Source organism: Hyperolius riggenbachi, chromosome 3 (assembly GCF_040937935.1).
Source record: "Hyperolius riggenbachi isolate aHypRig1 chromosome 3, aHypRig1.pri, whole genome shotgun sequence".
Lineage (NCBI taxonomy): Eukaryota > Metazoa > Chordata > Amphibia > Anura > Hyperoliidae > Hyperolius > Hyperolius riggenbachi.
In genome coordinates, this window is record NC_090648.1 from 79,079,093 (window position 1) to 79,106,120 (window position 27,028).

At 42.5% G+C, this 27,028-nt stretch overlaps 1 protein-coding gene across 2 annotated transcripts in view; it reads right to left on the reverse strand.

Moving 5' to 3' along the window:
* The window catches only part of OLFM2 (olfactomedin 2), a 519,811-nt gene that overhangs the window by 59,153 nt on the left and 433,630 nt on the right, over positions 1-27,028 (reverse strand). For both annotated transcript variants that reach the window (XM_068274422.1, XM_068274423.1), the window contains exons 4-5: positions 19,942-20,161; positions 14,462-14,568 (exon numbers count right to left, since the gene is read on the reverse strand). In XM_068274422.1, coding sequence (XP_068130523.1) covers positions 14,462-14,568; positions 19,942-20,161 — 327 coding nt within the window. The remainder of the gene's footprint in view (positions 1-14,461; positions 14,569-19,941; positions 20,162-27,028) is intronic.

The window sequence follows — 27,028 nt, forward strand, 5'->3', positions numbered from 1 at the left end:
CCCCAGCATCCTTTGCACCTATAGTTTGAAAAGAAAAGAAAATTCACCCTAGCCCAATGTTTACACTAGGGGCAGGAATTTCAATGCCATATGTTGAATACGGAACCTGGGGGTGAAAAAAATCACACTTTATTATGTGTGATTGTATATATCTTGGCAACGTATTAGGTTTAAAGCAAACTGTAATTTATAATGTAGGTTTGTTGAAAGTTTAAATGTTCTGAAACTACAATATTTTTTGTTTTTGCAGTTGTTTTTTTTTTTTTACAAAACTTTTCAAAGCATTTTTGATTTGAAATGATGGTCTGATAAATGCCTACATGCTCTGCAGGTATAAATGGTTTCCTAGATTTGTGTAGGCGCTCATTTTCTGAGCTTGTTTTTGTCTGTGTAGGAGTGCCTGATGTTTACTTGTTTTGCTAGAATGTTTATATATAGCTCATTCCTCTGCCTCTCTCACTGCATATAAAGTGGACACCTCGTACATGGTGCCAAAACAAAACCATCAAAGCCATAATGTATGCCATTACTGTTATCTGTGTCCTGCCTTGGAAGAATTCCCCTGATTCTCTGCCATAGGGGCACCACCATACTGCCCAACTGTTTGAGATAAGAAAGAGAGACTTCAAAAACATGTGACCTGTGTGTCATGCTGAAGATAGCCAGAAGTACCATACTATAGCTAGCTGACTGGCTGCTTTTTATGTTACAACAATTCCGGCTATTTTCAGCATCTCCTGAAACTTTCCTCAGCTCTGGCTGCTTTTGTGCTGTGACGGGGGCTAAAGACCATGAACACACATTGCTGGAAACCTTTAAATCCATTGTTGTGGTAGTTGAAGGAGCGACGTGGGTGGCCACTGGCCAGTTGTGTATCTGCTGACCACCAGGTCAGAGGCGTAGGTTGGGCAGGACTTGTGTACAGATTTGTAGACCAGACGTAGGATCTTGAAAATTATTCTGAAGCGGTTTGGGAGCCAGTGGAGGAATTGACATCGGGGAGTGGTGGAGACGGAGCAGTGGAACGAGTAGTGGATGATTCAATCAAAAGAACTGCACACTTATCAGTGAGCTTGCTGGTGCCGGATACCTGTTGCAGCAGTCAATCCAGTAATCCAAAGAGGGATCCACGCATAGACTTCAGAAACAAACTGTGTTTACTGTTCCGTATGCACACATGTAAGACATCAACAGTCGTCTACACGGATGATCGTTTCGGGGCCAATGCGGTCCCCTTTGTCAAGTCAAGGCATCAGCAGACTGACATATATATATATATATATATATATATATATATATATATATATATATATATATGTCAGTCTGCTAATGCCTTGACAAAAGGGACCGCATTGGCCCTGAAACGATCGTCAGTGTAGAAGACTGTTGATGTCTTAAATGTGTACATATGGAACAATAAACACAGTTTGTTCCTGAAGTCTGTGTGCGGATCCCTCTTTGGATTACCGAGTAGTGGATGAGTCTTGATGGATTGTAGGGGGTGATGCGGTTCAGAAAGAGGCTTGAGGAGGGTGATGCAGTAGTCCAGGCAGGAGATGATGAGGGCATGGATGAGGAGCTTAGCAATGTCCAGGCTCAGGAAAGGGTGGATCTTGAAGATGTTGTGCAACTGGAAATTGCAGGTCCTAGTAATGGTTTGGATGTGGATGGTGAAGGAGAGAGTTGAGTCCAGGGTCACACCCAGGCAGCAGGCCCAGGTGGTCAGGGGGACGATTGTACCGTTGACCGTGACATAGATGTCCATGGGGAGGGGGGGGGGGGTTATTGTACGGGGCAATACTTTGCATGTCACAAGATCACTTGTGACCGTCCTGTCCAGCAGCTTATGGAGACAACGAAAGATGCGTAGCAGTTCCAAGATGTTGGGGGGGTAATTGTGTGTTTAGTTTGCACGTTGCATTACATTGTTTGTCACATGATCACATGTGACTATCCTGTCCAGCAGCTGATGCTGAGAGTGAAAGATGCATTGCAGTTTCAAGATGTTCGGGGGGGATTTTGTTTAGTTTGCACATGGCATTACTTTGTTCGTCACATAATAATCACATGTGACTATCCTGTCCAGCGGCTGAGGGAGAGAATGAAAGATGCATCGCAGTTTCATACACATTTGACTGAAAAAAGGTGCCTGTAACGATCGGTGTAACACAGAGAGGATCTGATTACCGGTGATCTGCAGTATCACCGAGAATACAGATCTATACCCGATTATTGATGATCTGCAGTATCACCGATAATCAGATATATCTCTAACCTCTGGACGCCTGAGTAATATGAGTGTTTGGTGCAACAGTAAACCTTTGAGGAGAGCCTCCATATAGAGGGTGCAAGGCAGTAAGAGATACTGCCCAAAGAACAGGCTCCTTCCAAAGGCCTAAGGCTCCCCAAGGGGAGGAGTCAGGCTGAGAGTGGGAAGGACCAGAGTGTGAGTGACACCAATGATGGAGTGTCACTGACAGATCTGTGAACTATCTCTAAACAGAGGAGATAGTTCTCGAGGTCGGACAAGCCAGGTCGGCAACAGACAGACAGATCAGATACAGTGGAAAGAGACTGATACGGAATCCAAGGCAAGCAAGGTTTGGCAACGGAGTATCAGATATAGCGGAGTACCAAATCAGAGATCAGAAGAGAGGTCAGGAAAAGCAGAAGGTCATAACAAATAATCAACAATTGTCTAGTCTAAAGGTGTGAGCTCCTTGATCATCAACACCCTGGAACTAGTCTGAAAATATAACAGGATGGTAAAGCTTATTCCTAGTCTTGGGTGTGAGCTCCATAGTCATCAACACCCTGGAACTAGTCTGAAGAATAACACAGATAATATACAGTATTCCTAATCTGAGGTGTGAGGTCCGTGATCATCAACACCCTAGAACTGATCTGGAGAATAACACAATGATATACAGAATTCCTAATCTGAGGTGTGAGGTCCTTGGTCATCAACACCCAGGAACTGATCTAAAGAATAACACAGAATCTGACAAAAGGTCTGAGTGCTTCCACGTAGTGATCGCAACGGCAGACAACCAGAGAATGACCAGCACCCAGTATATATAGCAAGGCGCTCTCCAGCGCCTCCCCTAAGTGCTGGACCAATGGGAAGTGATGGAATTGTCAGCTGACCGGCTTGGTGAGCTGACTCCCTTCTGGCTGTCATAAAAGCTCTGCCTCTCAGCGCGCGCGCGCGTCCTTCTGAACCTGTGTGGACTATCAGTCCCAGCCACACCAGACCTGTGCTGCAAACCATCCGCTGTGCTGAGCGCGGAACCAGCCGCACCGCTATCAGAGCATGCGGCGGTTCCTCCGCGTTCAGCCATACTGCCAGATGTAGGCCTATGCGTGCAAACCGCCGTATTGGACGCGGAATCTGCCGCCTTGTTCTCAGGACATGCGGCGGTTTCTCCGCGTTCAGCCATGCTAGCAGATGCAGGCCCACGTGCGCAACCTGCCGTGTTGGACGCGGAATCAGCCGCCTTGCTCTGAGCACCCGCGGCGGCTTTTCCGCGTTTTCTCACAGTGCCCCAATGAGCATGTTTCTTCTTCCATACACAGTTTAAATCCTTTACCGTCTCGACTGCTATTAAAACTTGCCTTGCTCAATTCTGGCTTTAGATGGGCATTCATTCCCCATTGCAGAATATACAAAACTCTTTTTAGTTACCATTATGCAGGTTGAGCTATAACCGAGGTATGGAATAAAGTATTCATTACACACTGATACATTTATTAGAAGAGCTGTTATTGAAGCGGTAATAGGCGGAATGAACATTTTCCCTAAATGGAATATGTTTCATACTGTGCATTAAATGTACCGGCGTTTATTTGTAACCAAGAGCGCATCGAGTCTTCTGCATTTGTAGGCAATAAATGTTTTTATGTGAATTTTAATAATGTTGCATTAATTCTTAATTGATTAAATGACATGTATATCTCTGTTCTGCGGACGGTTTTCAATAAAGGTTAAAGTAAAAAAATCCCCTCTGTAAAGAAACAAGAAGCTAATCAGTTAAACTCTTAATTCATTAGCATTAATGTCACACGTTAAACTGTGTACCTCTATTTGGAGACAGTGTTACCCAGCCCCTCCAAAGCTCTCTGGATGTGAGCCTAAAATATTTGGGGGTGTCCACATTGTTTCTAGTCACTCAGTTAGTGCAGGTGTTGAAACTATCTAGCAGGGCCTTTTGTTTTGTGCAGCTGATTACTCATGCAGGAAGAAGAGATATCTTCTGGGCACATATGGAATTAACTTTTTCTCCTGAGTTCAATGAAATGCCTTTTAAACCCCCAGATAGCAAGAAAGTATTTAAAGAGAAACTCCAACCAAGAATTGAACGTAATCCCAAACAGTAGCTGATACCCCCTTTTGCATGAGAAATCTATTCCTTTTCACAAACAGACCATCAGAGGGCGCTGTGTGAATGATATTGTGGTGAAACCCCTTCCACAAGAAGCTCTGAGTACCGAAGTACTTCTGGCAGTTTCCTGTCTGTGAACCTTGCTGCCTGGTGGGAAATAGCTGTTTACAGCTGTTTCCAACTGCCAAAACAGCATACAGCAGCTACATCACTTGCCAGCAGTAAAAATGTCACCATGTGATAAATATCAGAATATAAATCAGGGATTTAAAAGATTTTATAATGGGCAAACACTGACTAAATTATTTATACATAATTATTGTAAAAATGAAGCACTTTTTTATTACATTATTTTCGCTGGTGTTCCTCTTTAAATTAAATTTGCTGATTTTTTTGCCTACGTTTTGCTACTTTTTCAATTGCAAAGAGTTATTCTAACGAAAAGATGAAAAATGATCTCCTAGGAGAAAACTCAGGAGAAAAAAGTGAATTGCATGTGGCCCTCGGGTCTTTAGTATGATGTCAAAAATGTACAGCTAAAAAATAAAACAGGAACTTTAGTGAAAATAATATAATAAATGAAAAAGCTCGTGGTATGTTTTTACAATATTCATTTATATTATTTAGGTTTTGTTCACATCTAAAATAGAAATAGCAAATGCCAGCGTTTTGCGATATTGTGAGTGACTTTTTCCCCTCCCGGTGCTCACCTTTGCGGTACGATTTTTTGTAAAAAGCTTTTCAAAGCGCTTTTGCAGAGCGATTTGTTTTTTTTTACATCCTGACGCAAGTCATGAAGTGAACTATTTGACCCACAAAATAATAAATACAATGTATTTATTCTTAAAAGCGCGAACGCAATCGACGCACAAAGCGATTTTGTGAGCGTTTGATCTTTTCCTGTACCTTGCCTTGTAGCTAAATCGCCCTAAACATTGTACAAGGAGCGCTTTACTGAGCGGAAAGCTGACAAAACGCTCAGATATGAACTATCCCTTAAGGATTCATTGTACTAATGATTTTAGGGCATTTTAAAAATCGCTGTCGCTCTAAAAAAAAGGCAAAACACCGTAGGTGTGAACGTACCCTGACAAATTATTTAGTGTTTGCCCATTGTAAGATCTTCCCTCACCTAGATTTACATTCTGAAATTTTTTATCAGTCGATCTCTGTGGAATGTTTGTTTAGTTCCAAAGCCAGTAAAAATATAACTGGTCTCCCAGAAAGCTCTAGGGAGAGAATCCCACATATCTAAACAGCCTAAGCTAAACATCAGTGGGAGGGTAGAGCTACATACCAGTATACAGCAATATATAGAGATTGGAAGTATTTCTGATGCTGAAACCAGGGGGTGCGACACAGACCCAGAGCCCGTTTTTTAAACAGGCTTAGGTCTACCAGTCCTAAATAATTTGCTGCATTTTACTACATGCCACTACAGGGCCTCTTGGAGTGCAGTCAGATGTGAACCAATCAGCTACTCTGGGGCAATAGTTGACCTGCAGATTTCATCAAAACGATTGAACTGGCCAGATATCAATCCCAAAAAAATCTGATATATCTGCTAACATTGGCTTTACAAGTGTCAACCGGCCAAGACTCTGCTTCCTGTTGTGAGTGGATTATACATACATAGACGTGTCTGAGTACTCCTTAAATTGAGAGAGTAGCTTTTAGCTTGATAAAAAATCTTGCGGAACATAAAAGTGTCCAATAGAAAATATCTTATTTTTTTCTTTGGCTTCTATCCAGTTGTTTCCTCCAGTTTGTGGAGTAGATAGATGATGATAACGTTCGTTCAAATGGTTCTTTCCCCACATAAAACATAACTGGAATATGTGACTATCTCTTTACGAGTATAGCGTGTGGCCAAGTGCTTGACTGACTGGTAAAATAAAGATTGTTGATGCACGGCCAACACAGCAGTAGCTATAGGTTTTGTCACTTCAACCCACAGGTCAAAATGTATATTTGTAAAAGAAGAGGGATTTAGGTTTTTTCCGAGGCTTGGAAACAGAACACAATGTGCCTGTGGTTCTTCTCAAGTGCCAACAAAAACAGTGAATTTAAGAGAACCCGAGGTGAGTTCTAACAATGCTAACAGCACACAGAGGCTGGGTCTGCATATACTGCCCAGCCTCTGTTGCTATCCCGATCCCCCCTAAGTTCCCCCTTCGCTCTGCTATGCCCCATAAATAATCAGCCGAGCTGTCGACACGCAGCGTGTCGCAGTCGGCTGTTTACCTCTGTAAGTGTTAGTCTCGCTGCTCCCCGCCTCCTCCATAGTTCTGGTCCCTGCATGCGTCCCTTCCCTCCCCGCTGATTGGAGGGAAGGAATACAGGCAGGGACCGGAGCTATGGAGGAGGTGAGGGAGCAGCCGAGACTGACACTTACAGAAGAAAACAGCCGACACAGCTCCGCTGATGATTTATGGGGCATAGCAGAGCGAAGGGGGAACTTAAGAGGGATTGGGATAGCAACAGAGGCTGGGCAGTATATGCAGACCCAGCCTCTGTATGCTGTTAGCATTGTTAGAACTCACTTCGGGTAGTCGGGTTCTCTTTAAGTTTACTAGTAAATATGTTATTTGTGAAAGATAAATTTGCTGTGTGACCAGGTCTGTCAGAAAAAATAGAAAGGGTAAAAATAGATGTTTGGGTGGAAAGCGCTGTTCTGTTGGTGTGAAACTTTGAAAAAAAAAGCCTGTTCATTGCACAAGGCTGCGGTACCACAACCAAAAGCCAAAATACAAGCCATGTGACTTCTATATATACAGTGCTGCCCATAATTATTCATACCCCTGGCAAATTTTCACTTAAAGTTACTTTTATTCAACCAAGTAATTTTTTGATGGGAAATGACATAGGTGTCTCCCAAAAGATAATAAGACGATGTACAAGAGGCATTATTGTGGAAAAATAAACATTTCTCATCTTTTATTTACATTTGTCCAGAACAAAATTATTCATACCCTTCTGAAAAAATCAATAGAAAAGCCTTTATTGGCTATTGCAGCAATCAGACACTTCCTAGAATTGCAGACCAGCTTTTTGCATGTCTCCACAGGTATTTTTGCCCATTCATCTTTAGCAATGAGCTCTAAATCTTTCAGGTTGCAGGGCCTTCTTGCCATCACCCTGATCTTTAGCTCCCTCCACAGATTCTCAATTGGATTCAAGTCAGGACTCTGGCTGGGCCACTCCAAAATGTTAATGTTGTTGTCTGCTAACCATTTTGTCACCACTTTTGCTGTGTGTTTTGGGCCATTGTCATGCTGAAATGTCCACTGGTGCCTAAGGCCAAGTTTGCCAGCACCCCCACTTGATTGGTTGGCTGCATGCCAAAGCTTTCAATCTGACTGGCCATGGTGATCTCTCCTTGGTGATGGGGTGTTACCATAGCATGCCTCGATAAGAGGCATATATGGGCACCTCACCTGCTTATAATGTCATGGGGAAGGGTGGCAGGTGCCACCGGTCAAATGAGAGATTCAGGGATGTGTGGATGAGGAGGGTAGTGTGTGTGCCGCCCCCTCGATTTTACTGCCTGCATCACGTGAATCATGGTAGGTCCGCCCCGTTTGTAATGCACTAACTTTTTTCACATTACTAGCAAAAAATGTCTACTGAGCATGCTGAAGGGAATGCAATAAATCAATGTGAAAATTCTAAGCGAAAAAGAGAAAATACTAACAAACTATAACCTGTCATGAACGTATTTCCAGAGCGCTGCGCAGAACGCTCCTGGCCACAGAAGTGCGATCTGATGGTGCGCATGGCCAGATCATGCATGGCCTCACAGCAACACAACAGAGGGGACCGAATGGAATCCGAGAGACCACATGGACTACAGAAGTCTGGAAGGAGCTCTAGGTAAGTATAAATGCTGAGGTGTCCTTCATCTCAGGTTCTCTTTAAAGTGACAATGAAGCGAAAAAAAACTCATGATATAATGAATTGGTTGTGTAGTACGGATAATTAATAGAACATTAGTAGCAAAGAAAATAGTCTCGTATTTTTATTTTCAGTTATATAGCTTTTTTTTATAACAATGCATCATTCTCTAATATTTACAGTTTACAAATTACACTCTGTATTTTAAATGATGAAACAGAGCAGAGCTAGTGACCTTTTGAACTTCCTGGCCGTAAAAAACCTTAAAGGAGAACTGTAGTGAGAGGGATATGGAGGCTGCCATATTTATTTCCTTTTAAGCAATACCAGTTGCCTGGCAGCCCTGATGGTCTATTTGCCTAAAGAAGTGTCTGAATCACACCAGAAACAAGCATGCAGCTAATCTTGTCATATCTGTCTAAATTTGTCAGAAACACCTGATCTGCTGCATGCTTGTTCAGGGCCGGTGGCTGAAAGTATTAGAGGCAGAGGATTAGCTGAATAGCCAGGCAACTGGTATTGCTTAAAAGGAAATAAATATGGCAGCCTCCATATACCTCTCACTACAGTTCTCCTTTAAGGAACAAGAAACAGTCAGAGACAGGTTGAGAATGAGATACGTGCCTCAGAAAACAGCACTGTAGATGAGAGCTCAGAGAAGCTATAGATCGAGCATATAAGAAGCACTGACGTTTCTTAACTCTTCCTGTACTGGAAACAATATGAGACTCTACTCTTTTCTGTGCTACTTATGGAAAAAAAATAGTTCAGTAACAAAAATTTCTATACTGTAAGCTTACAGTGTTCTAGCATACAGGGCACCAATTTGTGTACATCTAGTCATGAGCAATGGCTGGAAGGCAAATCCTATAAAAAGCCAACCAGATCTGAAAATAGCAGGAGTGCGCCAGCATCCACAATAAAACGAAATAATCCCTCTCAAATTCTGGTTTGAAGAAAAATGTGCCTGCTCCTCTCTGAACACAAAAGAGATCCAAACAGAGGTATTGTATCCAGCTCCATGATTTCTTCCACCCTGTTGTTTGCCTATTAAACAGTAAGCTTCACTCCATTTCCCTGAACGCATTCATGAAAGCTGCTGACGTTTTGATGTCCTCACGGTTTAGAACCACTTGAATGGTTGGTTGGCATTCTAGTTTCACCGACTACGGTTTACAGAATCAACTGCGGTGCAGCCACTTCGTTAGTTCGAGAACTTCCCTTTTCATCCATTTCGGTTGACAGTTTTCCAAATGTTATATTTTTTTTTTGTAGAAATGAACTCTGAAAACCTCCGATCTACGGGACGGAAGCTCAGATCTCAGTCTAGAGTGTTCGGAGTATTATTAAGCCCCACGGGTCACTCTTTTTCTTTTATAAATGTTGCTTTTTTTGTATCCGGGCTATGACGACTGGTATATTCATGGAGGCATTTCATCTGTCATGCTACTTAGACACCGTCCAAATCCTTTAATTTCATTAGCTGCGCTTGGCTTGTTCCACGGGGGATAAAACAGATTAGGTAAAAACAGCTTGGATGTTCTGGCTCGGCTCTATTTTCACTGGCAAATGAAGCACAGTAAAAATTGTGGTTTGAATGAAAACACTTGGATTCTGTAGTAATGGAGGTATAATCTTATTTAAATGTGCTTGTGGTGAATGAACATGTTGCTAATGCAGGAACACCAGCATTGCTGTTGTGGTTGACTCTCTTCCTCCTAAGACGAGCTGAGTGTGATGGTCCCACCTATTGCAGTAACCAGCTAGATAAGCTGCTAGAAGCTGTGACTTGCTTTACTTGCCCCACCACTTTAGCCTCCCTGGTGGGGCATAGTCATCAGCACTGCAGGCAGGGCTGGATTTCCCATAATAAGGCACTGTAGGCTCGTGCCTACAGGCGCCTTATGGGTGAGAGGTTACCCACCCACAGATGTCCCCATGCACCTCCTTCTCTCCAATGGGAGGTGCATGATCTGCAGGCTGGTGGCGGCTCTAATCACTCACCCACATCTGTCCAGCTGGCGGTGCTTCTGCTCTGTACTACATCGGCAGTGTTCTTCTGTGTTGTGTCTGTAAGCATCCTCGCTTGATGAGGTCATCAAGCGGGGACCCTTACAATACAGAATGACACTAGCGGTGTAGTGTAGAGCAGAGCCACCATCAGCAGGATGGAGGGTAAGTGAGGCTGCCAGCCAGAAGAATGAAGCTGCAGGATGATTGGCCAGCCAGGGGTCAGCTTACATAACAGAGAATGCTGGGAAGGCATCTGAGAAGGCAAAGTGGTTATTTTTGTTTAGAATGCATTTACAGGAAAGGTGGGATTTTATTGTAAAAGCAAAGCCCTAGCAGCCTGGATGTGATTATTAATTGATGTCCAGTGTAGAGATCTGCAGAGAGGAGCAGCAGGTGAGGAGTAGCAGGAAGGATAGATAAGTACCGCTGCAGCATCCATGATGGATTGTACACACAAGAGTTATGTTAGTGGAATAATAGATAAGAGTGGAGATGACAGGTTGTGTCACAGTGACGGCTGCAGTGGCCATTACTGCATCCGCTTGTGTATTGGCAGAGGATTGTAACATAGCCAAGTGCTGTTGGGACTGGCACATAGTGGCATTAGTATTATATACTACAATTATTATGTATACTTATCGTATAATAATGTATGCTTCACAATGTACACCTTCCATTGCTTTACCTTCACTGTATAAACTTCTTTATCTACGCCCTTTTATACGACATTCATTAACATGTGTGTTATAATGCAAACCATATATATATATATATATATATATATATATATATATATATATATATATATATATATATATTAATGGCCCGGCGTTGCCCAGGTATGTATTTCACTGGTGTTGGCCCCGCCCAATTTGTCTAACCCTAAGACACAATTATTCAATTACTCAATGACCTAGTTTGTGAGCTTTGCCGTCTTTGGAACCAATAATTTGCATTGAAATGTAACAAATCTGATTGGATTCACCCCCGTTTGTGGATCCACCCCCGTTTCTGAATTTGAGCCCCAGTCACCCAATGACCAACTGTACCAGGTTTGAGGCTTGTGCCATTAACAGTGCAAGAATGGCAGCAATGAAATATTCCCCTTGAAAATCAGTAGGTGAATTTTGATTGGCTTTTGTAGACTGCACCTACTTTTCTGAGTAAGAATGGCTGCTGTTTTAGTTTTTCGGTGAAAGTTGTATTTGTCTACGCCCACTTTTTGGTTATGGGAATAAAAAGTATCTAATATGTTATTCCAGGTAATGTACTATGTGTGTGCCAAATTTCATTCTAATCCGTTCAGCCGTTTTTGGGTGATTGAGTAACAAATATCTAAACATCCAAACATCCGAACTTTCCTATTTATAATATTAGTAGGATAATGTGCTGTATCTGATTCTTGTATCCAAAAAAGGTCCACACACCATCTCAGCAGGAACTTTTTATTGCTCCATCACCACATATCCACACAGTCAATCATAAAATCGACAATCGTTTCGGGGGCCGCACAGGGTCCCCTGTGTCAAGTTACCATCATGATTCTACCCTTGCCATATGTGACGAACGTTACAGTTATAAGCAATAATAATGCATTTTAACATATTCACTTTTTGTATCTACGCACGTGGAGTACGGTTGATGCCTGCACAATAAAGCAGCATACACACAAGATAAAAGTCTTGGCAAAATTAACGATCAACAATAATCGATCTGCCAGGTGCCGATAACGATTATAAAATAGTTTGCAAAAGATCAATAAGACGCAAATAATTCTGAGTTGATGTAGGATCAGGCAAACTTTGGATGCAAATGTACCTGTATATACTCGAATACAAGTCGACCTCGTGTATAAATCGTCTTCAATATTTGACCAGCTAGGATTTTTTATTGACTCAAGTATAAGTCTACCCAGCAAAGTTAATGGCTGCACTTAGGGTCCAGGAAGAATTAACAGCTGCACTTGGGGGCCAGGAAGAGCTAATGATTGCACTACATACAGTATTACAGCCATCAACCCCTCCTGTCCCTTAAGCCAATAAATCCTCCAGGCCCCCAAGTGCAGCAATGAATCACTCCTCTTCCTGCAGTCTAGTATTTCCCCTGCCCCTTTCCTTGTGAATTGTTGCGGCCAGGTCTTTCAGGCCAGTGCCTTCTTGGCATTGCCATTATCAAGAATGTGTCGATTACCACTGGGTAAATTGGTGCAAATGGGAATGTCACTAATAGTACACACGTTACTCAGTAAGCTCAGTGTTGCAACTTGCCGGTAACTTGTGTATAAGTCGACCAGGTATGAGTAGAAACTACGCCAGTGCGAATTTACGCATCGTAGTTCGTAGGTGAAGTTTCAAAACTATGCTTATGAATTTACGCGTAGCATAGTAACGCTATGCGTAGCTTACGCCCACTATGTGTAGTTAACATGTGTATTGCGTAGTGAACTACGAATACGGTCACGGCTAATTTTCCACGTGCGATTGTATGCTTACAAATTTATGCAAGGGGAATGTATGCATAGAAGAGTACACAGTACATGCATTTAAAGAGGAATTAATGCGTAAAATGTTCTGCATGCGGGCATCAGCATCCGCATACACTACGCTTCGCACTACGCGTAACTGCCTATTTTAACGCGTAGTCTACAAAATGCATACGAAGCGAATATTTGATTTGAAGCTGTAGTTTGGCGAAGCGTTATTGCGTAAAACTACTCGTAGTTCCAGCGTAGCCAAGTTAGCTGACTACGGACAGCCCTGAAGTCGACCCCTCTACCTTTATTTATGAGTCAGACCTAAATTTCTAGACTTATACTCGAGTATACTGTATACAGCATGCAGTTTTAAAAATGGACCATCAAATTTTCTGATTGATTGTAACATTTACAAAAAAATCTGATCAATGTATCACACACTTGTGTGTTTTTCCATTTAATGGGAAAAAAATGATTGATAATGCTGAGAAAATTGCATTGGTCTATACTTCCAAGAAATTGACAATCTAAAATTCAACTTTCACTCCAAAAAGAAAAATCCCAATCTTCTTATACTGGGGTGGGGGAGGGAGGGGGAACCTCAAATGAATTAAAAAAACTGACTTTTTATTGAATTGCTGTATAATTTGATCCTTTTATTGTATTGTGTGTGGCCCACTTTTCATGTAATTTGCCACATGAGTCAACCATTGTTGACTGCATTATGGCTAACTTGCCCTAATGCTAGGTACACACGATACAATTTTCTGACATATTTACTGTCAGATTGACTATTTCCAACAGGTCCGATCTGATCTGATTCGATCTGATTTCCAATCAATTTTCCGATTGATTTTCCATAGAAGTGAACGAAAAATCGAACAGAAATCTGATTGGACCTGTTGGAAATAGTGGATCTGGCAGTAAATCAGTGAGAAAATTGTATCATGTGCACCTAGCATAGGGAACACTCATTTCTTGGCATTAAAAGAATCAGGGGTATAACTAGGGGGCCCAGAGGTGTGTGTGTGTGGGGGGGGGGGGGGGGGGGGAGGACTACTAACCCTCACTTTCTCTGATGCTCCAAATCAAGGTTTTTTTGGTGGCTATACTTGTTATGAGTCTGAAGATCCCCATGGTTACACTTGTTTCATGATAAACCCCCATGTTGTGAGGGTCACAAATGGAGGCAAGGGAAGGGTTGGGAACATTAAGGGGACACAGTGATTTGAAGTTACACCCCTGATAGGAGTCCTTGCTATGCCATTATAGATGCTATGCTATGACAATAAAATAGTAGTAGTACTAGTACTATTGCATAGGAGTCCAAGCCCCTGTAGACAGAACAGAAGCGGCACAGTGATGAAGATCTTGCATCATTTCCTTGCTGTCTGCAGAAAGAAGAAAAGCTACAAGCAAAGAGGACACCAGAAAGAATGGCGCTAGTAAAAAAGTTAGAGGGAAGCTTGTACACGGTACCAAATTTAAGTCCAGTGAAGATGGAAGACCACTTAAACTGTATATTTCCAGTTTACTGCCTCTCATTTTTGGTTTCTGAATTCACCATTCACAATAACTCCTTGTTATTTGGCTCTTTCCTTGCAGTCAGCACTGCTGCCCCTGGCTTTATGCAGCCAACAGATTACAGAAATACGACTATAACACAGCAGACCGTTAAAGCATCCATTAGGCGACTTACCCTATTATCCGAGCTGGGAGCCAATGTATCCGTCATCCAAGATCCAAAGCGGGACCCCGAGGCACGTATTGTGATTGGGTTACTGACGCCTGTGAGTTTGCCGCAGCCTGAAATTGAAAAGACACATCCATGAAATGGTTATGCGCTGTGTTTATAGAAGAAGCTTGACCATGCGCTTCTGAGAACATCACCTAATGTGAAACAATAGTATGTTTGATGACCATTTCAGCATTTCCTTTGAAATTTAAAAGCCAACGAGTTGTTCACTTTTGTGGTTTTCTTACAGGCTAATTAATTTTGGGACGGCCTATATAGATTTATGAATGAATCAACAGCACAGAAAACGTTTTTGTTGTAGGACCCTTTCACAGAAGCGGTCCTATGGGGTGCGGCGGATCCCGTCGTGGCAACTCAAGAGCTGCAGTGTGTTGTCTGCGTTTCAACTGGAAGTGAGGCATGCCTTTGTTGAAAAGTATGCCTCACTGTATGGTGGCAGCACGGCAGTAACATGTGGTGTGACCTTTTGGGACCGTTGCAGTGCTGTTGAAAAAGAAATGTACCGCAACAATCATGTGCAGTGTGGGAGGGGCCTGAAGAGGCTGACTTGGCCTAATGGAGGCTGGAAGAAGCCCCAGGTATGTATAATTTTTGTTCCCATATTAAGTTTCCTTTGAAAGACATTTTATAATGTGAAAATGGACCTGATTCACAAGCTTTTCTGTTAAATTATCTCACCTCATTAACTCACAATTTATCTCCCCTTAAATGACTTAATTCATGAATTATCTCTTCTTATCAAAACTAAACTAATGGTTTACTTCATCTTATATAATTTAACTCATGGTTTAGCTCTCCTTATCTAACTTAACTCATGGTTTAGCTCATCTTATATAACTTATCTCATGGTTTAGCTCATCTTATATAACTTATCTCATGGTTTAGCTCACCTTATATAACTTATTATCTCATGCTTTAGCTCATCTTATATAATTTATCTCATGGTTCAGCTCATCTTATATAACTTATATCATGGTTTAGCTCATCTTATATAACTTTACTCATGGTTTAGCTCATCTTATATAACTTATCTCATGGTTTAGCTCAGGCATGGGCAAACTTGGCCCTCCAGCTGTTAAGGAACTACAAATCCCACAATGCATTTGCCTTTATGAGTCATGACTGTGGCTGTCAGACTCCTGCAATGCATTGTGGGACTTGTAGTTCCTCAACAGCTGGAGGGCCAAGTTTGCCCATGCCTGGTTTAGCTCATCTTATCTAACTTAACTCATGGTTTAGCTCATCTTATATAACTTATCTCATGGTTTAGCTCAACTTAAATAACTTAACTCATGGTTTAGCTCATCTTATCTAACTTAACTTATGGTTTAGCTCTCCTTATCTAACTTAGCTCATGGTTTAGCTCTCCTTATATATCATTACTCATGGAGTGAAAAAGAACTTGCATGCTTGTAGTGATGTCACTGAAAGGCAGTTTTGTGAATACTGAATATTCACTAAATTGTTCGAGAGGAAGTGTGGTAAAAATAATGTAAGAAATTAAATTGCTTGTTCTTTACAATATTATGTTATAAATTATGTAATCAGTGTTTACGCATTATAAATTCTTTCCTAACCCTGATTTACAAATTGAAATTTATCACAGGTGGTAAAATCTTTAGTCCTGTCAGGTGCAGCTCTGTGTAATGTTTATGGAGAGTTCCAAAGCTAGTGACAATTATCAGAATGCTCCTGGAGTACTATGTACAGCGCTACGGAAAATGTTGGCGCTACATAAATAAATAATAATGATCTGCCAGCATAATATTGCTAGGAACGGGTTTGTATCTTTTACTGCCCAAGGCCCACTATTACCAGCTGCCCCCGGACCGACATCATCGTAAACTTCCCCCCAACACAGCAGGGATTAGATTGTAGGCTCCTCTAAGGACAGTTATGCTGGGAATACACGGTTCGTTTTTGCCTTCGTTTAAACCTTCGATTCGTTCGGTAAACGAATCGAGTGTTGAAAACGTATGTGAAAATAGTCATAATCTCATTATAGTTTCGATTAATAGACCCCAAAAACGAACGACTAGTGATCGAACATGTTTGATATTATCTCTCTTTATCCATCTAATCGAGCCATTGGTAGGCTTGATGGCTGTTCAGATCGATTATATATTCGTTTATGCTAGTCCGTCCCTGTAAAAAGGGATTTTCGTTTCGTTTCTTTGCAGCCTTCGATCATTGGAAAAACGAAACCATCAGAATCGGAAAAAAAAACTAAACCGTGGGTGGTGATATTAACCGTATGACTGATTATTTCGGGATCGAAAAGGACAAAAGGCACAATCGAAACGAAGGTTTAAACGAAGGCAAAAACGAACCGTGTATTCCCAGCATTAGTGACATGATGGCAGAAATTAGATTATAAACTCATTTGAGGACAGTTAGTGACATGATGGCAGGGATTAGATTGTAAACTCCTCTGAGGACAGTAAATGAATGATGACATGGGTTACATTATAAACTTCTCAGAGGACAGTTAGTGAAGTGATGGCAGGGATTACATTATAAGCACCTCTGAGGACAGTTAGTGAAGTGATGGCAGGGATTACATTATAAGCACCTCTGAGGACAGTTAGTGACATGATGGCAGGGATTAGATTGTAAACTTCTCTGAGGACAGTAAATGAAGTGATGGCAGGGATTACATTATAAGCACCTCTGAGGACAGTTAGTGACATGAGGGCAGGGATTAGATTGTAAACTCCTCTGAGGACAGTAAGTGACATGATGGCAGGGATTAGATTGTAAGCTCCTCTGAGGACAGTAAGTGAATGATGACAGGGGTTACATTATAAACTCCTCTGAGGACAGTTAGTGACATGAGGGCAGGGATTAGATTGTAAACTTCTCTGAGGACAGTTAGTAAAGTGATGGCAGGGATTACATTATAAACTCCTCTGAGGACAGTTAGTGACATGAGGGCAGGGATTAGATTGTAAACTTCTCTGAGGACAGTTAGTGAAGTGATGACAGGGACTACACCGCTATGTGAAAACTCTGTGTAGCAGGATTAATGTGTGACAGGCTAACTGCTACTGCCACCCTGCTGCCCACAGCCCACCCCTTCCTTTCTTGGTGCCCTAGGCCATGGCCTTTGGGCCTTGCCTGAAATCCGATCATGAAGATTGCACAGATAGATCATAATCAGTGAAAGATATTACTTGTTGCTATACTTGCCATATGGTTTAAAGCTATTTATTACATGACTTTTTTTTATTGAGAAAGGAACATTTTCTAGAACCACAGTCACCAGTAACCTGTAACCCTTGGAACAAGTTCATCCATAAAACCAATTACTATGTCATTTTTAAATGCTCCAACGTTCTAATCATATTGTTTGAGTTTCAGCCTTCCAATTAACTCAGCCCTTGCTCCAGCAGGTTCATTTCCTGCTGAGTGGCACATGAAATGTAATCTACAATTATCACATTAATATTTGATGTTTATTCAAGTCTTATTTTCCTTCTGAAAAAAAAGAGCTTTGCAGGGCATAACTGGAGAGGAGGACATTAATGCGGGCCAACCACCCTGGGCACAGAGGAGCGTTTGACAGACACTAGTAGAGAAAGAAAACACATAAAAGATTTCTGATAAAAGTCTGGTCTATCTGTGTATTTTACTAATAATGACTATACAAGGATACAGCCAGTTCAATATTTAATAGCCATTTCTACAACGGCCAGCAGAGAGTTGCTAATTGCTGACAATCTCCAATCCCTTCCACTGATCCATGAAACTGTGCTTGCAATGCTAGCTTGGAGATCATTAAGCTGCCAGTTATTTTTTTTTCTTTGTTTTTTTTTTAATACTACATACTAAAAAGAAAAAAAAAATGGGATATGCACCACTTCGAACAGAAAGTCGAACTTTGAAATTCCAACAACTAAATTCCAAAAGTTACATAAAATTACGTATGTGTAATGTACAAGTTGATTTTTTTTGTTGTTGTTCCCAAAGTACAGTGTATCTGCTCTGAAAGCTGCCATTGCATTTTATTGCACAGCTGCTGTATTTATATATTAAAATCTATCTAGTGATCACTTCTCAGCTCTCTCTGCTTCTCAGCTCACTACAGGTGCGTACACACGCACTATGGCCGCCAACGACGGGTCCGTCAGACCCTCCCGCTGGGCGGACTTTCAGGCGACTGTCGGCGGACTGATAAGGCTGTTTCTGAGCGATCCGCTCAGCGGATCATTCAGAAACAGCCTTATCAGTCCGCCGACAGCGCGTACACACGCGCTACTGTCGCCTGAAAGTCCGCCCAGCGGGAGGGTCTGACGGACCCGTCGTTGGCGGCCGTAGTGTACGCACCTTACAGCTTACTTTCAGCAGTTTGCTAACTTTTACTAAATGTATCTGACAAAGAAACATAAACAAAATATAATGTTATCATTTTTTTGTAATAGTAGATGTTATCTTTAATCTTCTAAAACAAAGAGGAAATGCTGAGTTTCATACCACTTTAAACTGCTTCTCAGACAGACTTTTAATAGTATAATAACAATAGTTGATTCTCTGCAGTGCAAGGAATCCGAGAAGATAAATTTATTTTGTTTGTATTGATAAGAAAAGCAAAAATTCAAAGAGTTTCTATTTTCTCAGCATTGCAAGGTCATGATTACGGGTAGTCAACTAGATGTAAATAATTTCAACTTGTATGCATATTTTATGAAATATATAGATACACTATATATCAAGGAGGTCCAACTCCAGTCCTCAAGGTTTGAGGTCCTCTCACATTTTTGCCTCAGCTCAAATTAATTGGTGTGGTGTCTAGGGGTGGACCTACCATGAACCCACCTGAATCATGTGATTCAGGCAGCAAAATCTAAGGGGCGGCATTTGGACAAACAGTTTGGGCCACTTTGCTTTGGCCTCCTCTCTGCTCTTCTGCCCGGCTTCCTGGCACACCCACTACCCTCCTCAACCCTGAATCCCCATCCTCCTTCGACCGGTGGCACCTGCCATGACCAATCATGTGGGGGTGGTGGCACCAGAAGTCCAGAACGTCATTGGGCCAATCACAGAGCCAGTTCTGCTCCATCAGAGATGGACAGATGAGTGTACTAAGCCTGGGATCACACTCGTCTGTCGGTTTTCTGTGTGCGTTTTCTGCGCACCATCTGCATCTTTATGTGTGAAAACATGCATGTTTTATCAGAGAAGCTAATGTAATTGTAGATGCAGTGGGGGGGAGGGGGGGGGGGTTTGAGGGATTTTGGCGAGAGGGGGCCCCATCCAAAGTTTTGCAGGGGGGCCCAGTCATTTCTAGTTACACCCCTGGTTGTATATGCACCAATCAAGTTACATTTACAACAGCATAAGTGGATATTAAGGGTTTTAGTGTGCCATTACAATATAGAATCTATACACAAATGCATAGAACTAGTAAGAACAGTTCTACATACCCAACTTCTGCATGCAAGCATGTAAGCGGGCCTCCAGAATCATCACTCGTTGCTGCAGCTCTTCATAGTCATACGCCCCCATCTCCTCTTGTATCAGGAGAAGGACGTTGGAGAGGTTCCGAACTTCCTCCTTCATTTGCACAATCATCTTAGTGTCCGTCTTATATTGGTCCAGAACGGGGATCAGGGGTAACAGCTGCTTCATCTTATCCTTGAGTTCCTGAAAGAGAAAGAAGAACACATGGAATCAGGGCCGGGCCGAGGCAGAGGCTGGAGAGGCTCCAGCCTCAGGGCGCAGTGTAGAAGGGGATGCACAATTCATTCAGCTGTCATTCCCAATTGTGTTTGAAGCAGAAATAAATAAGAAAAGGGGCATACATGATAGTGACTGCAAGCCAGATAACTAGAGATTAAGGTGTTGGGGCCTTGGGGCGCCTCTTAGTCTAATAGCAATCAGTGTGTGACGGCTGGGGTGGGAGGGATGGAGGGGCGCACTTTGGTGTCTCTGCATGGAATGCTTCATATTTATGATATGTTGAGAAAGATACATTAAAGTTACCCAATGGTGACCTAAAATACAGGATTGTAATGTACCATACTGATGTAAAGTGGAACTGAGGTTTGCAAACAAACTAACACTGAGGCCAGTTTTACAGTTAAACGGTGGCACTAGGTTTACCAGCAGTTAAAGAAGAACTCCAGTGAAAATAATGTAATAAAAAGTGCTTCATTTTTACAATAATTATGTATAAATGATTTAGTCAGTGTTTGCCCATTGAAAATATTTCCTCTCCCTGATTTACATCCAGACATTTATCACATGGTGACATTTTTACTGCTGGCAGGTGATGTCAGTGGCAGGAGATACTGCTTACTTCTTTTTGGGCAGTTGGAAACAGCTGTTATTTCCCACAAGTAAACAAGGCTCCCACAGTGTGATGTCAGATCCATGGTCCTGACATCACACTGTGGGAGGGGTCTCACCACAATATCAGCCATACAGACCCTCCCGATGATCCGTTTGTGAAAAGGAAAAGATTTCTCATAGGAAAGAGGGTATCAGCTACTGATTGGGATGACGTTCATTTCTTGGTTACAGTTTCTCTTTAATTTAGCCCACCATGTGCTTAATTCAAACCTTTATTGTCCACTTAAGGAGTAGGATAAGACAATTTTGTTGTCCTTTTTTGGGGGGTAATGATGACTAATGTACAGTGACAATAAAGTGGACCTGAACTCTTGCACCAGACAGAAGGAAAACAGAGAGAAATGCACCCTGTATGTATTTAGAGAGTTTAGCCTGTTTAATTCCCCCTCATCTGTGACTAATCACAAGTGTAATTTGACCTCGCTTTGTCAGCTTAGGAAACTCTGCTGCCTCGGCAGAACATCTAATTTGTAAACACAAGATGTTAACTCTATGTCTGCTTCCATGAAAGCAGGAAGTAGACACTGCAGATTTATTGCAGGATTTCTATCAGCTGTAACAAAAAAAATGTTTTTTTTACTTTAAAGGTTATTATGTTGTTGCCTATCTTTTAGAGCAGAAAGGAAGTTCTGAGTTCAGGTCCCCTTTAATTAAAGCTTTGAATTTGCAGGTTTATTGATGAACTCTTGTATATTGTATTATCCCAGTTTTGTTGCAGTAACCCAGAGCCTGTAACTACCCATGCCAATAAAGGAAATTGAAGAAAAGATATCTTCATCTATTGTGGAATGTCTGTGCATTTCCCATCTGCACATCCACCTTTAACACGTCACATCAGCATGAAAGAACCGTTATTTAAGATGAGTCATGTTGTCAGTTTGGATGGCGGTCAGACCTCGGCAATAGAAAAATCTCAACAAATAACATCGGCACCTGAGTACAGTAAGAGCTGTGATAGTTTATTGATTTCTTGTGTAAATGCAAGGGAAAATTATGGACCGTGCTTGACAGGTTATACGCATTTGATGGCAAGAACGCCAATATTAAATCAAAGAAGCATCGTGCTTAATGCCCACTTTCTCCCAGCCTGGCCAGCGCCATGCTGACCTCAGAGGTAATAGCTGCTGACAAGTCAGTAGGGTTTAGCTAGCAATAGGAAATCAGTTCTGCAGTGGAAATAGTTTATTTCCTTTTCTAAATATTTCCTGAAAACATACTTTTTCACTTGGTTGAAATTCACGTGTCTGATAGTGCTATAAAACACTGGTGTAGGTGCCCTTGATGATATACTACTATGGATACTGTATAGAGCGAGAAGTGTAAAGTTTTACCTTCCGAAAAGGACAAACCATTGGTTATCCACTCTGCGACCGCCTAACGCCGATGGGCAGCTGCAGAGTGGCTGTGCTGGGACCGCCTAACGGCGATTGGCGTCATTGCGGTCCTCGCAAGATTAGCAGGGATCAAGCGCTCACTCTAGCGTGCATTCACGGCAGGCGGACACGAGAAGCCACTCTGAACAGCCTGCCAGCCACAATCGGAGCTGGCAGGCTGAATTTGCAGAAAATAAAGGTAAAAAAACACATGTACAGTGTTTTACAGCAGCGCTATACAGACTAATGGCTTGTCACTTAACTGTCCCTCTGATGAGCTCACAATCTAATCCCTATCATAGGCATATGCCTATGAATGTATAGCGTAGTGTATGTATCTTAGTGTAGGGTCTATTTAGGGGGAAGGGGGAGGGAGGGGCAATATAAAATAATAAATAATAAAAAAAAAAAAAACAATTGCAGCAGAAAGCAGAGACCACCAAAATAAAGCTTAATTGGGGGGAAGAAAAGAAGGTAAGATTCATTTGGGTGCTAAGTTGTATGACTGCGCAATAAACTGCTATAGCTGCACAGTGCTGAATTGTAAAAAATGGCCTGGTCACTGGGGGGGGGGGGGGGTATTTTGTGTAAACCTGTGGTCCTGAAGAGGATAAAGGAACCTTTAGCGCTGCATAAAATCACATTTTGGACTTACCTGGGGCTTCTTCCAGCCCCCCCATAGACCACGAGGTCCCCTGGCGTCCTCCTGTCTCCTCTCAAAGTCCCGCTGGTGACTCCGTTTAATTGGCAACTTCGGTCTGAAGTCACCCGTGCGTGCCCCCACGTGCATGCTATGTGTTATCAAGTCGGTCGGCATGAGAGTCCTGTGCATGTGCGGTTCAGTTTTAGAGAACCGCGCATGCGCAGGACTTTCAAGATCTTGTCAGAACTGGAAGGTATCGTTAGAACAAAATGGCGAGCTTTTGAGAGGAAATAACAGTCAGTCAAGTATGTAATATCCATTTGCAGGAACATCATGTGTTTAATTTAACCACTTAAGTACCAGCGCTCCCTGCCCCTTTAAGGACCAGAGACCGCTGGTACAGAAACGACGGAATCCCGACAATTCGCCGGACATACCCACGCAACTGCCGCACGTCAGGAACCTGGGCAACCCACTCTGCCGTCTCTATGACTAGGGATGGTCGTAGTCAGCCAACTTCGCTACGCTGGAACTACGCGTAGTTTTACGCAATTACGCTTCTCCAAACTGCGGCGTCGAAATTAAATATTCGCTTCGTATGAATTACATTGACTACGCGTTAAAATACGCAATTACGCGTAGGGGGAAGCGTAGTGTATGCGGAGGCTTATGCTCGCATGCCGAAAATTTGACGCATTATCTCCTCTTTAATTGCTTATACCGGGAACTCTTCTATGAGTACATTCCCCTTTCCAATGCATAAATTTGTAAGCATACAATCGCACGCGGAAAATTAGACGCGAGTAACTCATTCGTAGGTCACTACGCAATACACATATTAACTACGCATAGTGGGCGTAAGCTACGCGTAAATTTGTAAGCATAGTTTTGAAACTTCACCTACGAACTACGATGCATAGATGCAAACTACGATGCTTAAATTCACACTGTCGTAGTTTCTGCTCATCCCTGTCTATGACGGCAGAGTTCCTGTGAGCCGGCCAGGAGCCACTTTCATTGGCTCCTGGCCCTCTCTTTCAATAAAAGCCATAGGGAGCCGCTTACATTGAAAGACAGGGTCAGGAGCCAATGAAATCGTCTCCTGTCCCGCTCACAGGAACTCTGCTGTCATAGAGACTGCGATGGGAGACAGTGGGGATTTAGTGACGAGATCGGCAGTAGCGACAAAAACGGCGGATGCGCGCAGTGGTGGTGAATTGAAATCTACGCCATGGCAACCAGATAGCCATCAAAACAGGGCATAGATTTCAATTAGCGCGGTCCGTGAGAAGTTAAATATTTTACTTGGTTCAGGTTCCCTTTAAGCCTCTGTTTTGAAATCGAAGCGTTATGCTCTACCTGGATCTCTGGAAAACCTCTCTCTGTTTCAGCATAGCGGGAGTTTAAGACGTACAGTAGCCGGAACAACATAAATAGTTTGTTGCCTGTACAATCTGATGATCTACTTGGAGTGAGCTGGAATTTATCTTGGGGATCGATATACGTCATCCGGGCCTGTAAATACATTGTGCTGTGTGATGCCAGATGTATTTGCACTCGGAATATAAACGATGAGGAGAACAGATTCAACGGATCAATATTAGTAATAAAAATCCACTATATAGTGCAGAGAGCAGAACAAATAGGAAGGTGTAACACAAACTGAGGCAACTGCAGACAATTCTTTTGGACTCCTCCGTCACGGGGCATTTGTTGTTAATATAAAAACAAAGTAAACGGAACAGTTTTTAAAGGAACAAAAAAAAACCCTGATAAACCACGATTGACTTGTGCAGCGTGTGATGAGATTGGATTTATAATGCTCTGCTGGACTCTTGTCGCTCACCGTGAGGCCTGGCTTCTGCTTAATATGGATGGGTTAAGCTCTGCCAAATCTAAGTCCTATAAATTCACAACTCATTCCCTGAAGAGAAATGTGACAATCAGTAACTGACAAAACGCAGAATTGGAGATTGTACAAAACAACGGGAATGACATTATTGAAGCGAGGACACGTCCTGGTAGCCATACACGGCGCACAAAGGGGCAATCTATTTCAGAGAGATGGAATGATCGTGTTCATCAAGTCTGGCTGAAATCTATTGAATCGCCCAAAATAATCCATAATGTTGGATGAACAGCAAGAGTAAAGCAGATCGAAGATTGTTGTAAGCACCAGGAACTTCCTGTTGTGTCAGACAGCCAAGCAATGTTTTTGTACTAAATCTAACAGGAATTTTCTGTTGGCTTCAGGGTCCTTTCCTACTTTTACCGCACCCCACCGCCAGGCAATGAAAGTCTATGTAGGCTTTCATACTTCTGCAGTACGGCGCGAAGCAAGTGATGTTTTCGCCGCATCCCCGACACAGGTCCAAAACTACGTTACCACGCGGCTTTTGCGTCAACTTGCAGCTAACTGTGTCGGCCTGGAAAACCACGTTAGTCTATGGCAATGCGTGGTTTTTAAAACAACACGGTGCGCATGTGCAGAAGCGTTTTTTTACAATACGCTTCCGTGCACTTTCGCATACCCCAAAGCAGGAAGTGAGTGCAAGCGCACGTCACTTCCTGCTTGGCTGGAGGCCAGACAGGGAACACTGTGTACTAACGTGGTGATCCCTGAAGCCCTGTTTCTGGTGGAGCGATGCGATGTGGTGGAAGCGGCGCACCGCATCAATAACACTGATTTACAGTGTGAAACCAGCCTCAGGCTTACTGAGGGACTGGGTGGTGCCTCTAAGTATGCAGCTATTGCTGAAATGTTATTGATTTATTTTAAAACAGGAAGAACGTTCCTGAAAAGGGGTTTCACTAAAGGTTTAGGCATACAGTTAAAAGAGGTGCCCGGTATAAGGAATATCCAGATCAGGCAGTGTCAACTACCACCACTCCTGTGGCCAGAAGTACTTACGGTTTTTTTCATTCAGTAAAAAATAAAAAAATGGCCACGACTCAGGCTCAGTGCTGCAACTCGGGCTCAGTGTGTCTCATCACAGAGCACAGAGGGGCGGAGGAGGGACGGTAACATGGGGAGAGGAGAGGCAGAGCTGGGCCATTGAATGGAGGGAAAGGGGCGTTGCTAATGCCAGAGGAAGTGTTTTGAAGTGTCTTACCCTCTTGGATTTCCAAAAAGCTGTTTGTCGGCAATTTTGGGGAGTCACAGCGTGGAGCAGGGGTGGCAGAGAGGACACAGAGGCGGAGGCAGGAAATTTGGGCGCAGGAGGCAGGTGGACAAAAAGGGCGCCACCATTCACTCCCATAATAAATATCGTTTAATGGGCGCCCAACAGGAAAAAAGGGCGCGGGAGAAAAATAATATTTTACAAGCGGCGCCCGGAGACTTTTAATGTTTTATAATTGCTTCTCATGATTACACATTATTTAATGATTTAGAATTTTTTAAACATTATTTTTAAACGAAAAACAGTAAAATATTTTTTAAAACATTATTTTTAAACGAAAAACAGCACAATATTTTTTTAAAACGTTATTAATGCTTATCACAGGGGGGTCTTAGGTTTAGGCACCACCAGGGGGGTCTTGGGTTTAGGCACCACCGGGGGGGTCTTAAGTTTAGGCACCACCAGAGGGGGTCATAGGTTTAGGCACCACCAGGGGGGTCTTAGGTTTAGACACCACCAGGGGGGTCTTAGGTTTAGGCACCAACAGGGGGGTCTTAGGTTTAGGCACCACCAGGGGGGTCTTAAGCTTAGGCACCACCAGGGGGGTCTTAGGGTTAGGCACCACCAGGGGGGTCTTAGGGTTAGGCACCACCAGGGGGGTCTAGGGGTTAGGGGTAGGTACAGGGAGGTTTCTGTGTGAGAGTAGGGTTAAGTATAGTTTTAGTAACATTCTTATTAATCTTTATAAAACGTTATTACACATTTCACTTTTTAAACAGGGAAGATTAATGTTTTTACAATTGCCGATTTCATACACATTATTTAATGATTTATAACTTTATAAAACATTATTTTTAAACGAAATATAGCACAATTTTTTTAAACGTTATTCATGCTTATCATTTAAAACCCTGCGCCCTTTTTTCCCGGCGCCCTTTTTTAACGTACGCCACAGAAGCATGTCATGGAGCAGGGAACATGCCTCTGTTTCCCATCTGCCCCCTCTGCTCCGCCTTGGGTT